Source organism: Phalangium opilio, unplaced genomic scaffold, assembly GCF_054372755.1.
Source record: "Phalangium opilio isolate 3A_F unplaced genomic scaffold, DU_Popi_V2 ptg000352l_1, whole genome shotgun sequence".
Taxonomy (NCBI): domain Eukaryota; kingdom Metazoa; phylum Arthropoda; class Arachnida; order Opiliones; family Phalangiidae; genus Phalangium; species Phalangium opilio.
The window spans coordinates 840,484-856,764 of record NW_028324228.1 but is presented as its reverse complement, the minus strand read 5'-3'; the positions used below and the strand labels follow the sequence as shown (position 1 = coordinate 856,764).

General features: G+C 39.5%; 1 protein-coding gene and 1 pseudogene across 2 annotated transcripts in view; both read right to left on the bottom strand.

Annotated features, from left to right (window-relative positions):
* The window catches only part of LOC149602739 (ATP-binding cassette sub-family C member 1-like), a 54,322-nt pseudogene that overhangs the window by 18,970 nt on the left and 19,071 nt on the right, over nt 1–16,281 (bottom strand). Inside the window, exons 11-14 of the transcript XR_016376963.1 lie at nt 3,337–3,483; nt 3,053–3,143; nt 1,276–1,646; nt 874–1,041 (exon numbers count right to left, since the gene is read on the bottom strand). The product of XR_016376963.1 is annotated as an ATP-binding cassette sub-family C member 1-like (transcript). The remainder of the gene's footprint in view (nt 1–873; nt 1,042–1,275; nt 1,647–3,052; nt 3,144–3,336; nt 3,484–16,281) is intronic.
* On the bottom strand, nt 3,920–10,552 carry LOC149602741 (ATP-binding cassette sub-family C member 1-like). Its single transcript, XM_089860397.1, has 10 exons — nt 10,340–10,552; nt 10,037–10,213; nt 8,133–8,246; nt 7,924–8,061; nt 6,908–7,045; nt 6,641–6,699; nt 6,224–6,526; nt 5,720–5,894; nt 5,405–5,659; nt 3,920–4,120 (listed from the first exon to the last, which is right to left on the bottom strand). Exons 1-10 carry the CDS (start codon nt 10,382–10,384, stop codon nt 4,112–4,114), a joined length of 1,413 nt encoding a protein of 470 aa, XP_089716523.1. The 5' UTR covers nt 10,385–10,552; the 3' UTR covers nt 3,920–4,111.

Genomic DNA, 16,281 nt, shown 5'->3' with positions numbered 1-16,281 from the left:
GCAATTGCGTGAACCTTTTATGAAAGTCATGTGAAAGTTCTGCCAATGGGTGGCTAGACGTTTCTCGTAACCCTACACGATCGTGACGTACATCTTAACCCTAACGTAGAAATAAATATAGCTTTCTGAGAACTGCGAACGCGGTCCGGATATTGCGAACATGTTTGCTCCGATTTGCCAAATGCAAGCGCGTTGGTAGGGAGACACACTCACAGAAACGTCCAATGTAATACTTCTCCGTGACATGATAGTCACTCGGAGAGGTAAAAATAGTAAATCATAAATATACAAACTGCCAGGTGAAATTTTACTTTCCTACCAGCTATACTCAAAGGCCTTGAAAGAATCGTTATGGATAAATTATGTGCTGGTCAAAGGAAAAATTGTGCGTTGATGTTCACGACGTTTATTTTAGACTTTCTTGGCAACTTTTTCAAAGATTACCACGCATTTAATCCTTTTAGCTTAATTTGCAAATACTTAGGTAAATAGGCAAATATATAAAGTAGGAGGAGCTAATTGAAAAATATAAAAAATCGTCACGAGTGACGTTTCAAGTCTGGAGAAATGAAGCTCGCGCTCAAATTCGTAAGATCATGGATAGAGAATGCGCGTGAGAAAATGTTTTTCATGCAATAAGAGTGTGAAAACAATTTTCCTCACGTGCAATCTTTATCCATGGTTTAACAATGAATCACCAGACTCACGTGACGTACAAAATCACGCGCAACTGTGATGACAATTTCTTATTTTTCAACAAGTTCAGCAAGACCAAATACTTTTTATATCCACCTATTGCTTTAAACCAATATTCTTCTTGGAAATGTCACTCTTTGTGCTCTTATGAGAAATATAAGATTACAAGGTTTTTACTTTGTTATGAAGTAATCCATTCGTTCCTATGACTTCGTCGAAGAGATGTTTGGCCACGTGTGAGTCAACTGCCCCCAATGGGTCATCCAAGAGATATACATCAACATTTCGATAAACTTCTCTGGCCAAGTTCACCCTTTGTTTTTGACCACCACTCAAATTTATACCCTATAATAAACAGCATATAAATTAGTAGAGTGCTGGGTTTTACGTTTTCAAGAGAGGATCCTTATCTTCCCGGTTAACGACCAACCATGCGTACATTGGGCCTATTGCTCTTATGGTTCCATTGATACCTACTCTTTCTCCGATCTCCGTTTCACGTTTTCAAGACGTGAGACCAAATACGTATGAGGTGTACATTGGGCTTATGATCGCTCTCACTTCTCTATTGATACGTACTCTTTCTCCGATCTCCGTCTCGTCGCCAGCTGGTAGCTGGTCGAGATCTGGTTGTAGGGCGCATGCGCGTATGACGCCGTCGTATCTTTCCCGGTCCAGTTCATCGACGAAGAGTATATTCTGTCTGAGTGAGGTGTTTTGTATCCAGGGCTGTTGAGTGACGTATCCCACTCGGCCGGCCACTCTCACCTTCCCCTCCATCTTCTTCATCTCGGAAACCAGAGCGGACAAGAGGGAAGACTTGCCACAACCGACCGGACCCACCACGGCCACCAACGAGCCGCGGGACACTTTCAAATTGATGTCCTGAAGACACGCCGCTGCCACCTCTTCCGGGTTCCAACGAAAGGTTCCCTTCTGAATCTCAATGGCTGAAATTTTCATTTAAAATTGTGTATGATTCTACCATTTTATTTGTCTATGCTTAGCGACTCCTTGCTTGAAACTTGCTAGATTAATAGAGGGTAGCTCAAAAACTACAACCCAAAATAACTTTGCAAAAGACACGCAAATTGGCTAAAAGACTAAGGTCGAAGGTATTTCATTACAGGGTCTTTGCGCGTGACGTCAAGTTACCTTCCCCCTTTCCTCTCCCCTTGCCGGCTGCCCGCTCTGGCCACGTTAGGACGCCATGTTGACATCCCCTGAAAACCGGTTTTCGCCCCCTATTTCTTCTCCCTTTTTACTCTCGCGGAAACACCCTATAGCCATATTACACACTCATCATAGATATAAGCAGGGGTAAATAACGAAAGGAGTTAGAGACGCTAGCTTCCGTAGTGTAGAATACAGTGGGACCGTGAAACGTCATAAAATTTGTAACTAACGTAGTGCCATCTTTGGAACTGTATTGTAAATAAGAGCAGAACCTTAAAAGTTTTGCCTTAAAATCTCGCATCGCAAGGTATTCTGGGTAAAGTAAAATGGCGGGTGTCGAACTGTCGATGTTGTGAAGTCGTCTCATAAATCAACCCAATATAATTATTATATTCAATCGCGAGTAAACAGCGATTTAAAGAAGAAAGATAAGTCAACAATTTGCAATTTGAAGCCGGGGAAATCCTCAAAATGTGATCAAACTCTTTTTGCCGTAAGTGCGCGGTTACAGAGTCGGCCCAGTGAGCCAAGGCTTAGTGGGAACTGTGGGATCAGGATCATCGACTGTATCTGTGACTAAAGAAATTAAAACAACTAAAACTGTATTGAAGGATGCAAAAACGACATTTAATTCCATTTCATTATCGAATAAGGAATTTACCAACTTTAAAGTTGTCTGTTTCTAATTCAAGTGCACCTTAATGAATAAACTTTACTCTAACCCTAATTGTCACTCAGTCGTAAGCAGACGAACACTAGCAGACGAATACTAGCAGACAGGAGAAAATCGATATCCCAGCATGCCTTTCGAATCTTTGCTGCCACGCTATTGGTTGCAAAATATCATACTTATTTTGAATTATAGGCGGCGTGACCGAGGCGTTTTCTCTTTTCTGTGTCTACGTTTGAAAGTCCCACTGTATTCTACACTACGGAAGCTAGCGTCTCTAACTCCTTTCGTTATTTACCCCTGATATAAGTAAATAATAACGTAAAGGGACGTTAAGATTAATCTAAAACAAAATTCACACAACCTTTTTTAACCAATTACACTATCAATTATAACATTTCTTCAATTATCTTTTTTCTTCCGTTCAACTTCACGTTTGTATCTTTACCAATAAATCCTTTTGACGTTAAATTTGCTTGAGCTTCTCATTCAGTCGTGCAACTGACTTACCATATTTTGTGTCGCTAGCCATATGCTCCACGTAATCCTTGCTTTCCCCACGACTCAACAAGTTTGCAATTCTTCTCACTGAGACGTGCGTCTGTAATGAATCACGTGCTATATTGGTATCACTCCGAAAGGCTTTCATTAAAGGGAGGGTCAACAGGGCAATCCTATCTTATTATTTTTTTCTAGAAGTGAAAGATCTTTGGAAAAGGATAGAATAGTGGCAATATATTAATATAAGATTAATGTTTTGACCATCCCTTCAATATACTTGGCACTATTCTTACCAGAACTAAAGTGTTTATTGTTTCCGGAAAAGTAATCATTGAGATCATTACTAATCGTGCCAACTGCCAGGAGACGAAACCTTTCCTCATGGTAAGAACGTTATCGTCGTCAGTTAATACATACACGGCGAAACACGGAGAAGTTATCTGAATATTTAGAAATAATTTACGTAAGGACTTAAAATTAATATGGAAGGAAAAAGAGAAAGTAACTTTTGGAGTTCAATAAATATAGTTGAAAGGACAAGATGATTGACAGACTTTGTTTTAAAAAATTTGCCCGTCAAATTTTGTTCTCAGTCCATCTCAACTTACGTTTCTGGAAATTCTCGAGTGACTCAATTTCTCGACGACGGAAACTCAACTGGTATTCACTATGACATATCGAGGAAAACCATACGACATCGGTGACTTATTCGAAAACCGATTCGAGTTTCCGTCGTGCTTACGGCCGAGAGCGAGTCTAGATTAACGATGGTGATAACTAAGCGATGCGTTAGGACACGGGTACATCGCGCTCTCAAATTCTTTTCAATATACTTTATGATAAATATTTACATTCTTACCAAAATTGGTATGGCACATGCTATAAACAGGTTGATTGCTTGGAAGAGGGCTTGTTTCTTCATGAGTGCAATTTCTTCTTTCCTGGTTTGAAGAATACTTCTTTGAAACGATCTCTCCCAGGCGTACAACTTCAAGACGCGGATTCCGTTCAAGATTTCACTCATCATTTTCATTCTCTTGTCCTTCAGTTTCATCAGCGTAATTTCTTTCAGTTTTCCTAGATGTGGTAATGCAACCAGACCTAGCTTTGGGATGGTGTTTTGTCTGTCTGTCTGTGTGTGTTTGTAACCCGGGTACACGAAAAATAAGCGTGGATATAAACCGAGTAAAGAAAGATCCACTAACACCTTGGAGCTTGTAATGTGAAAGAATTGTGAAAGGAAGTACATTTGCGCTATGGAACAACAGTTTTTTGACTTCGGTTGGACATAAAACAAAGTTTGTTGGGACAATTGTTAAGAAAAGATCCACTTTCGGCTCTTGGAAGTATTGGGAATGGAACAGCCTTGCTATCGTCACTTTAATAGATTGCGGCAACCCTGAAGTTTAGGTTTAATTTGATGGACGGTTGTATCGAAGCTGATTTATTGGAAAGCGTTTAATATCGAAATATTTTTCTCTAATCTGCGGTTTTCGGGGTTACCGTCGGGGGATGGAGAATGCGGGAACGGTAGCTTGAATGATAGATTCATTTTCGGGTGGTAAGGACACTATTTATAAAGGCTAAGATACTTATTTATAGGTACAGTTGTCGTTGAAAACTTTTCCTTACCCTTTTATATATATGTAGTTGTAATAGGTTTTTAGGTAAATTTGTGAAAGAAATGAAGCTTTTACGATATGATCGGGGTATGTTTGTATGAGGTTTGTGTGTTGCGGTGGGATAGATGCAAATACCTTTTATCTAGGTGTGGTAAGAACCAGGGTGAGAAATAAGACGGTGGCAATGGGCAAATGACCAGTTTAAAAATTGCTTTGACCAGTTTATTTATTAAATGCCTGGGGGTCCAGTGGTTACCGTGACAACTTTTTAAATTCCCCTTCTTTAGTAAAAAATAATTCCCAGTAGTGGGTTATAGAAATAAATGCTTATAAAACAAATAAACCGTATATAAAACCATTCCTAGAGCCATTTCAGTGCAGCTCTGACAGTATGTAGAAACATTAAGTGGTCATTGACCAGTTTTTTAATTAAAACCCTTGGGCTCTACTGGTCAAATGACCAGTATAAAAATTTTCCTTATTTCTCACCTTGGTAAGAACTTAATGTACCAGAACCGTTGGTCTATCTCGGACATAACCTTAGCGATATAGATAATATGAAACCACTCATACATTAGAACATATGAAACTAACACGCCCTTGCCGCCACCAAACCATACCTAGCTAATACGGAAATTTTATTTACGTAACTTGAAAAGAACAAGAATATACGCTAAACCTTTTACGATCTACTGTCTGGGGATTCAATCAATTGATGTTTCCTTTGAATAAAATTTACCTGCAATTCTTTATATTTCTTGGTGCTGATATAGTTAAGCGGCAGAAGAACGATAATAGGTACGATTCCAGCTAAGGCGGAATAGCCCAGTTCTTGATACATGAAGGCGAAGCACAGTACTGTTTGTACCGGGACCGACCACAAGAGACTCAGTTGCGGCGACAGAACTTGAAATCTGTTCGTGTCCACGTACATCGTGTTCAGTATTTCGCCCATTGTCAGGTCACGTCGATCGCTGCTCGTCAAGCGAAATGTCTGCTTCGACGAATCTCATTAATGAACTAGCAACCCACTATCACGAAAAAAGTAACTTACTTTTTTGTACAAAACGTGCATGGTGGCGGATTTGAGCCTCAGTCCAAGTTTGGTGTGAAAAATGGCGCTGCCTTCTTGCAAAAAAGATTGCGCAAGACTGGCCAAACCGTAAAGGCAAGCGTAGAAAATGCCCTTCCACAAAGGATCTTCGCTCGTCGAGTAATCAATAATCGCACTAAAGACAGAATTAAGTTAATTACTTTACTGGATTGTGACGCTTTAAGAGCTAATGGAAATTTCTTCCCGATCCCCTAATTTTAAGCTCATTGCAGCGTTGCCAACAGCTTTTAAGATCAACTACGGTTTAATCAGTTCTTCAAATTAGCATTATATGACCTATAGAAAAAGGAAGGTTCCTATCTGAGGACATTGCACATTTCTGACCGCGTTTCAGACTTTTTCAAAAAAGCAACTGGAAGCAATGTATGAACTTATTATCCTTTTAGCATTAATTGTTGATTTGTGATGGTCCCTATATGTAGCCAAAATAGTAAACGTATTTACCCTATCAATAGGGGACAAGCGAAAGACAATATATCGGCCAAAACTTGAAATACCACTCCAAATATTAGGTAAGGCCCGATTGTCCTCAACAAGGACCAAGCAATGGATTTGAAGTGATATTTGGTTTCATTTCTTTCATCCGAAAATCTTTTCATTTCCATTTTATCGCCTTCACTTCTGGCCGTAGCGTGGGGTTTCCAGTGTTTTTCCAAAAGGCGCGAGACAGTTAGTGCTCGCTCCGAGTCATTCAGTTCGAAAACATCCGATGGCTCCAGGTTTTTCTTCCAACCTTTCCAGAGTACACTGCAATTCGTTTGAAAATTTTAATAAAAAATTTGCAAGATAGAATTAAACTACAATCTGTTTCCTTGAAATAAGTTCTTCAAGTAAGTGCATACATGAGAACGGCACATTTACCTGGTAAGCCATGAATGAACGACGCGAGAAGAAAACGATGCATCATCTTCCTTTGATCTCTTTAAGTCAGAAAATAATCTTTTTGTTAGAGATATTGTGTTCAATAACATTCAGATGTCAAAACTTTGTTATTGTATATAATATAAATGCAATGTGCACTACGCTTTACTAAAATGTTAGCGAAAACTAATCAAATAAGCCTACTTCTTGGTAAATAGTGTCGAACTTATCTACTGAAACTTGTGATAAAAATGTTTAGAATATTACCGATTTGTTTTCCATTGAATATGTATTTTTCCCGTAGTGCTGCCCAGTGTCAGTCAGTGTGTGTATTCCGAGGGTAACAACTACTAGAGGGTAAATTACCGACTGAATTACTAACTCAAAATAATCATCTTTGACGTTCTGAAAAATTTAAAAAAATGTTTATTTTAACAATACCATTATGTAAGTCACGTAAATCGAGATTTCCGTATTAGCTAGTTGTGGGTTGGTGGTGGGGAGGAAGTGTTAGCTTTTTACGCGCTGACATAAAACAATTCTCTAACTCGCTAAGGTAATGTACGAGACGTCCAACGATTGGATTAAGTTCTAATGCCCACGCGCTAACTCAAAGGATTATATTTAAAACTCTTCCCAATCAATATTTATACAAACCAAAAACACACTCTTAGATCATAGTCGTAAAAGTGACTTAGTCTTTCACACTTGTAGCTAAAAAGCTGTTGCCAATAAAAATATATTATAGAGTGAGGAAACGATTTAAATGACAACTGTAAATAAAGAATAGAAAACCAGCCTTTATTAATAGTGCCCTCTACGCCTGAAAATAATTCTCAATTCTATCTACTGTACCGTGCAAACCGGAAAATCGGAGTTTTAAACAAAACAATTTTGACTAGACCTATAAACGCTTTCCGAAAAATCGGCTTTTTTCCATAAAATTAAATCTTAACTTCAGGATTGCCACAACATAACCGGGTAAATTCATTCACAATGTCAATGTTCTTTATTTCCCAATATTATCCAGAGCTGGAAGCTGATCATTGCTTAACCTGACACCTGTAAACTTCTTTCTGCCTATCCAACTAATATGATGGCACCATTTTAAACTCTTTCACAATAAAATGTCGGTGGTGATAGCGGATCTTGCCTTACTTTGTTGCAAGTCACACTGGTTTATCGTGTAACCTCCACAGACGACAGAAACACCATCAGCGCCAAGGCTGCACTCGATATAAATAACCACATCTAGCTAAAAATGGAAAAACATTGTCACTAACTTGGAAATGGTATTTTATGATGGTGGACCTCAACGTAATCGTTTCCGCTAGTGTTAAGAGAAACCAATACAACGTGAAGATTCCCGACAAAACCGGACCACCCACTCGGCCGTAAATGTTGAGAAATAACGCCAGGATCTGAAACATGAAATCTCAGTTTATTTCGTCAGATGTATAGCTCTCGAGAAGGATTTAACATATTGTCTTACAAATGTTCCGAATTGGAGGACGACCGCCAAATTGTCAACGACTTGAAAATTGCCGTAATAAATTTGTTTTCCAAATTTTAAGACGCTAATTGCGGCCAGTAACAAAGTCAAGAACTGAAACGACAAGGTAAGAAGTAGCAGCTATATTCTATGAACATTCTACGAAGTTCCATCAATTTCGAAAAGAACGAGATTGTCAAGACCCGTGTTAAAGCCACATCGTTCCCATACTACAGCTCTTATAAAAGGGAGGGGGAAGTGGAAAATGAAGTAATTTTTTATCGATTCTTCCAATAATTATGAGACCAGTCTGCATAATGAAAAATTCAGGAAATATATCCGAATGATTTTAAAATTCAGATTAGGTTTCGATTCCATTTGCACACTCTACATCTCGCGCCAAGATTGTCATATCACACGCAAATTTTATCAAATCTCGCTATAAATTTCATTTGGCATGCATCGTGCCACGAAAATTTTGTTAACAAGAAAGTAGGGCGTCACGCGATTGGTCAGAGGTCCATATTTCAAATTATCCATAAAATTCCAACATAATTTTAATTTTAAATTATTCGGGGATATTTCCTGAATGTTTCACTACGCCGACTGGCCTTCTTCTTCTAACATGAAGAAGTAGAGCTCGACAATATCTATCCACTATCCACGTTAATTTATCTTTATCCATACTCGAAAATTATCCACAGAACTGACATGTTAAATCGTATTATATTCACAACTTTGATTATAAATAATCGGCTATCCACCAATTTGTGGATAATGGATAGAAAATGCCGAGCTCTAAAGAAGAATCGTTAAAAAAATGAAAAATCACTTGATTTTTCACTTCACCCTCTCTTTAAAGCTAGAGCTCGGTATTTTCTATCCATTATCCACAAATTGGTGGATAATCGATTATTTATAAACAAAGTTGTGGATATAATACGATTTAACATGTAAGTTCTGTGGATAATGTTCGAGTATGGATAAAGATAAAACAACGTGAATAATGGATAGATAATGCCGAGCTCTTTTAAAAGCATAATATTTCTCTTGAAAACAAGAGGTAAATCAAGAGTTTCTTTATTTTTACCGAAAGAATCCTTACTTTAAAAAATTAACTCCTTTTAGAATTTGGGTGAATAGCCCTCGATGTGCTACGCTTACTTCCCTGAATTTACTTCGGTTATAATTGTATTAGTGAGACACAAACAGAAATCTAAAATGTTTAGCCATAACCCTTACTACTATAATAGTAATAATTGTAATAGTACGACACAAGAAGAAATATTGAGTGAGTAGCGGCGTAAATAGCCCGACGATGCACAACTTTATGTACTGCTAAGACGATTACCCCTAACACATCCCGAACCCTTAATAGAAGGCTTAAAATTTCTAGAGCTCGGCATTTTCTATCCATTATCCACAAATTGGTGGATAACGGATTATTTATAAAAAAAGTTGTGGATATAATCCTATTTAACATGTAAGTTCTGTTCGAGTATGGATAAAGATAAAATAACGTGAATAATGGATAGATAAAGCCGAGCTCTAAAAATTTCAGTGCTTAGCACTTCGATGTGCTATTTTTAGAGTGAAAAATTATTAACGGAAATTCTTACTTCCCTTAAAATTGTAATATCCCGGGACCACAAGTTAGTATATAATTACTTTAGCTTTTAGAACTTCTCTCAATTTCTGGAGAAATACACATAACTTCACTCTGCGACTTAAACCCCAATTTGGTTTATGTCAAACGACTATTCTTCCCGGCTTTTTGAAATTCTAATTAATCACGCTTCAGTAGGTACGAATAAGCAGTGTCAAGAACGCAGGCATCCTGCTTTGGCAGATGAGCATGCATTTCGTGTCCTACAAAGGTGCTAATTGAGTATAGAAGTACTTACACTTTTCGTAATGACTAGATGGGAATAGCGAAGGCTTCTCCGTGGAGACCTGGCTATCGCATAAACTTCCAACGGAAGAAACAACCATAATATTGCACATGGCACCCAAACTAAAACTGTCTTTTGAAAACACGGTGTAAAATCCGGATTATCAGTGTACCAGGTCAAATTAGCATCCTGCTTAACAAAAATAAACACTTCATAATTCAACAAAAGTTTTGAATATTTCTACCCTATTTTAAAGCTTTTAAATGTTATTATCAGAGCCCTGCATGGTAAACGTAATAAAAACATGAAACGTACCCAAAATGGAGATTCGCAAAAGTCCTCCAAAATGTACGAACTCATTTTAAATTAAACAAGATTCTCGGGGCCTTTCAAACGACGAAATAATACTTTCAACGTTATCCAATAAACACCATACAGTTATTAAAACCCAACGCTTAGTCTAGTCTCGTCCGTGTAACACAAGTGGTTCTGAAAACGAATGTGTCTACATTTGAGCTGAAAATACGAGACGTCAGGCGATAAATACTTGTTTAGATCTCAAAGAAAAAGAAGCCTCTGTGAGAAATAGGAAATCGCAGATAACACAGAAAAATGTACTTAATAATCTCTTTTTTTTAAGATTTTCAAACCCTTAAATGAATCGCAGCCTTCGTATCAAATCGACGAAAGAACCGTTATGTCTTAGAAAACGAAGCAAACCGTCTCAAGGATGTAAATTATCAGTACAGATTATTTACGCAAACCTTTTGGGAGTGATGACTTTTTTATTGTTCATTTGAACATTTCGGAGCACAAATGTTCTTATTTAGGATAATAGAAAATTTAAGGCTCGTCAGTCTCCCAAAATAGCACCCAAGCGTCAAACTATTTTAAATTTAATATCATTTATATAAATGAATCTCAAATCGAATTAATTTTAAATTCTCTGTTGTTAAAGCCTTGGATGTTTTCGGCTTTATGGAGCAAGCTGTGTCTGTGTAGAAGTAAAATCCTTTGCGCTAATAACTTTCCTATACGCATGTGTTCTACACTAAAAATAATACCCATAATTACATGTTCAACGATTTTTATCTCTCGAAATGACGATGACGTCACGTAGAGGTAGTACGTTGGACGTGTCTGTGTGTGTCACGGCGTTAGCAGTCGGCAAATAGGAGCAAACGTTTTCAAAAATTTCCGGATCGCGTTCGCACACAGTTCAAACTTATTCATAAGCGAAAACTAAGTTATCTGACGATGAATCCTAGGCTTATTGAACATTACCATGAAATGAATGAACATTAGATCAGTATACCTTATTTTATTTATAAATATTTTAAATTTCTATTTGTAAATGCTATAATAAAGATGAAAAAAACTTCAGAAGTTTAACATATTTTATTTATTTTGGAGACAAAACGTAGTTCTTCAGGTGTAGCGTTCTTTTATAACACAATTTTATTTAATTTATTAAATCATTTTTTTTGAAATTATTTGCAATATTATTTTTTAAGATTTAGAACTATTGGAGTTATCAAACATACGTACGTCAAAATTGACCAAAAATTGTTTAATATTGCCATTCTTGGGTTGTCATGGTTTTTTAAGGCAATGAAATTAAATTGAATTCAAACAAAAGCTCAGATTTTTCAACTGTTGAATGCTTCATATTTACTATTATCACAAGGTGAATAATATTAGATTATTCTCCTTGTGCTATTATGTGGTTTTCAAAAAAAATATTTTATGTAAATTAAGGTTTTCAAATGTAGTTCCGTTTTACATTGGTATTCTGCATGGAGTAACGATTCTAAGGTGGTAATTGAAAGATCACTTGCTTTCATTTCTATCAAAGCTAAAGCGCCCGCAAGCCTCCAGTGGCGCCCATTATGTTATAATGTTGTCACGTGACGCAGACAAGGCTAGCTTATTCACGTGATCTCGACTGGCCAATAAGAAACTTACACGATAAACAAAGCTATAGTCAGGCTAGGTAGATCGGCGAGTCGACAGTCAGGATCAGATACTCGAGCGATGTAGTCATTCTTAATGTTAATCTAACGAACTTATATCAAAGTAATAAAGAAACTGTTTTTAAGTTTTTATGCCCGACGTATTATTATAACATGGTGATAGAGGTGGGATACCGGCCCCACGCAAACGTATACAGAAAGATCCGCACCGTCACAACACGCCAAGGCCCAAACTGATTTCGACCACAGAAGAAGGAGACTGACTCCAGATGGCATCGTTCAAAAGCCCTGCGCAATTTATACCCGGTACAGACCCTGCTACCGCTTGGAGGGAATACAAAGAAGGTTACGTCATATACGCCACTGCAGCCAAGTTAAATGGCGAAACCGTATCGATTCAACGCGCCACATTCTTACACGTATTAGGCCCGGTTGGCAGAAGAATATACAATACGCTTCCAATTCCAGAAGTAGATGACGCCCGTACCGTTCCGGTAATTATAGCGGCATCTGACACTTATTATCAACCATACAAAAATCTGCTCTATTCGCGTTATTTGTTTCTAACAACGAAACAACAAGAGAACCAAACATTCGATCATTTCTTCACGGAGTTGAAGGCCAAGGCTTATGAGTGCGATTTTACTCCATTAACTGATCAATTGATAACCACCCTAATCGTCGTAGGCATACACAATGACAAACTACGGAAACAACTACTATCTACACCCAACCTGACACTTGACATAGCTGTTGCCCGATGTCAAGCGGAAGAAACATCCAGCATTCAGGCCTCCTTGATGGGCACACAGCACGCCACTCGGGTAAATACAACAAACGACATACCAATCGCTACCCTTGATGCAATGAATCGACGGAGGTTCCAGACACAGCGACCACGTCACACCGCACCCATAACCATCTTGCGCCAGCCACACTACCAAATTAACTCTTCGCGCTTTTCAACCAGTAATCGCCGGAATACCCCATATGAGGAGCGGCAACCTAATCACGACTGTCCCAACTGTACTACAAGTCACGGGGGGAGACCTTGCCCAGCACGAAACTCGAAATGTCTCAATTGCAACATTAGGGGACACTGGCGCCCCAAGTGTCGAAAGACGTTTTCACTTCAAGAAATACAACAGGCCCAGGAGGACAGAGAGCCCTTACAGGACTACTCACTCCAACCCATGGCATTTGACGAGATCCCAGCCGATTATAACGAGGTTTTCAACTACAGTATAACATTGGACACCCACACACTTGATGTACCCAAGTTAGACTTACGTCCACTTACACACTTACCGAGAGAGGACGAGATCTACGACCAAATATATCTCCTTGACAAGCCAATAACCTTCAAGGTGGATACAGGATCTCAAGTAAACATCATTCCAAACCAAATTTACGAAACATTACCAGGCAGGCTGACACTTCGACAACCTGTCCACACGGTAACAGCATACTCTGGCCATACAGTCCCGATAGAAGGCATAGTCGATCTCCCATGCACCTCTTACAATGCATCAATCACCTGCCCATTTTACGTCATAAAGGACGACCGGACGCCAATCCTGGGTGCCGCAGCCTCTTTTCAACTAGGCCTCATTGAACACCACCGAAGACCATTGGGATCACGTCCAGAATATCAAGTGAACTCGACATCATTAGCTGGCGAAGAAGACCATACGACAACGACTCTACAAATTACACCCACGGAAGTAATTCGACAATACTCAGTATTCGGCGAAATTGGCATAATTCCGGGCACCCATCACATACAATTGAAACCCAACACTATGCCTCACATAGCCACCGCCCACAAAATACCGATAGCACTGCAAAAGCCAGTGAGACATGAACTAAACCGACTTCTACAACTTGGAATCATAGTCCCAGTCCAGGATGCAGTGGATTGGGTACATCCGATGGTGACCGCCCCAAAGAAGGATGGCACAGTCCGCATTTGTCTTGATCCTCGGCGGCTCAACAAGGCTATAATGCGCACACCATATCCAGTTCCAACGTCCCAACAAATATTTGCGGAGCTAAATGGAGCTACAATCTTTACTGTATTAGACGTCCAGAGCGCTTTCTGGCAAATACAACTTGATGAATCCAGTTCAAAGCTGTGCACATTTGCCACGACAGAAGGCTAATATCGTTTCACGCGCCTCCCCATGGGCATCTCAACAGGCTCGGAAGTTTGTCAAGCAGCCTTACGACGCATCTATCCAAAGACACAATTTCCAGAAGTACATATATCGACGGACGATTTTCTTATTGCCACACCGGACATGAACTCGCACATACATTCATTAATAAGAATTCTAGAAAAAGCCTACCAAATAGGATTACGGTTTAGTAGTCAAAAACTACAACTGGCAGTAACAAAAACAACCTACATAGGACATCTCCTTACCCCATCTGGAGTACAAATAGATCCAAGAAAAGTCCAAGCGATTACGTCCTTACCACCACCAACAGACAAACTGGCGCTACAAAGCTTCCTCGACATGATAAACTACAACGCAAAATTCATTCCTAATTCTAACGAAGACACAGCTCCACTACGAGCCTTGCTTAAAAAGGATGCAGATTTTCGATGGGAAGCCACACACCAACGTCATTATGACAACTTAAAAACACTTACATCCACAGCCCCAGTACTAGCATATTTTAACCCGGAGCAACCAATCGTACTATCAGTAGACGCAAGCCCGCACGGAGTAGGAGCCGTTCTCCTACAGGACGGCCACCCAGTGGAATACGCATCGAAATCCTTTAATCCAACCCAACAACGCTACGCCCAAATAGACAAGGAATTACTGGCTATAGTCTACGCATGCGAATACTTCCACTACTATGTGGCAGGAACACGATTCACCGTACAAACAGACCATAATCCTCTCATAGGATTGTTGCAAAAACCTCTACGACTCATCTCACCACGTCTACAACGGCTTACCATGCGATTGTTTCGCTACCAGATCGATCTAATTTATGTCCCTGGCAAACAACTTTTGATCGCCGACATGCTCTCACGAGCCCCTCAAAAACACATGTTAATCAACACACCTGAACTGGAAGGCCCACAAACCGCAGTACATACCATAACTACCCACCCCCAAGAAGTACAGGATCGATACATAGAAATGACGCAGCAGGATTCTACCTTACAGCTGGTAATTGGATTGTAAAAGGTGGCTGGCCTAAACATCAAAAGACATTACCTGAAGAATGTAAACCATACTGGCCCTATCAGGACGAATTATACTGCAAGCACCATTTACTCTTTCGTGGCACCAGATTGGTCATACCTCAAAGTATGAGACTAGAGATTCTTGGGAAAATCCATAATACTCACCAAGGCACAAATGCGTGTATTGCCAAGGCCAAACTCAATGTCTATTGGCCAAACATAACACAGGACATCACTATGTGAAGGAATGCACGATCTGCATGGAACGACAACGGGCTAATCCTCCAATGAGCATGACACCACACCTGGTACCCGCTTTACCATGGGAAATGGTTGGCACAGATCTGTTTATGATCGGATCACAAACATATATTCTTCTGGTCGATTATCTTTCACATTACGTTGAAGTACAAGAACTACCTAAAGCAAACAGCAAACAGTAACCACTTTCCTGAGATCTCAATTTGCACGATATGGTCCACCTCAACGGCTCATATCGGACAACGGACCCCCATACAACGCCATGGACTTTAAACTCTTCTTGAAGAAATGGGGCGTACAACATGTTACATCCTCTCCTCACTACCCCAATCAAATGGGCTGGCCGAGAGAATGGTACAAACAATCAAGAACGCCATTATCAAGGGTAATCAAGATGGAATAGACTTAGAAACGGTCCTATTAGAATACAGGACGACCCCCAAAGTGAATCGTCCATCCCCGGCAGAATTAAGCATGGGTCGCCGGCTACGCACGTTACTCACAACTACAAACAAAACCTTGTAACCCCGGTTCCCGATACAAAAGGCCAGGACAGCCATAATTCATCAACAGGCAGACATGGTACATAGAGCCAACGAAAAACGGACTATGACGTCAACACCGCTATACCAGGGTCAAGCCATTTATTATCAAAAAGGGAAAAGGAATTGGCAACCGGCAAAAATTGTTGCTAAAGCAACAGAGCCTCTGTCATCCAAGATCGAGACGCCAACGGGTCAGATCTATAGACGCACCAGAATCCAACTGCGACCTAAACAGCCAGAGAACTTTTCCAATATCAGTACTCGCAATCCCAC

Coding starts and splice junctions, on each gene's coding strand:
- LOC149602741 (XM_089860397.1), bottom strand. CDS start 10,384: ATGAGTTCGTACATTTTGGAGGACTTTTGCGAATCTCCATTTTGG. Junction 10,214..10,339: donor TTTGCGAATCTCCATTTTGG/GTACGTTTCATG, acceptor TTTGTTAAGCAG/GATGCTAATTTGACCTGGTA. Junction 5,895..6,223: donor GCTTGTCCCCTATTGATAGG/GTAAATACGTTT, acceptor TTCTGTCTTTAG/TGCGATTATTGATTACTCGA.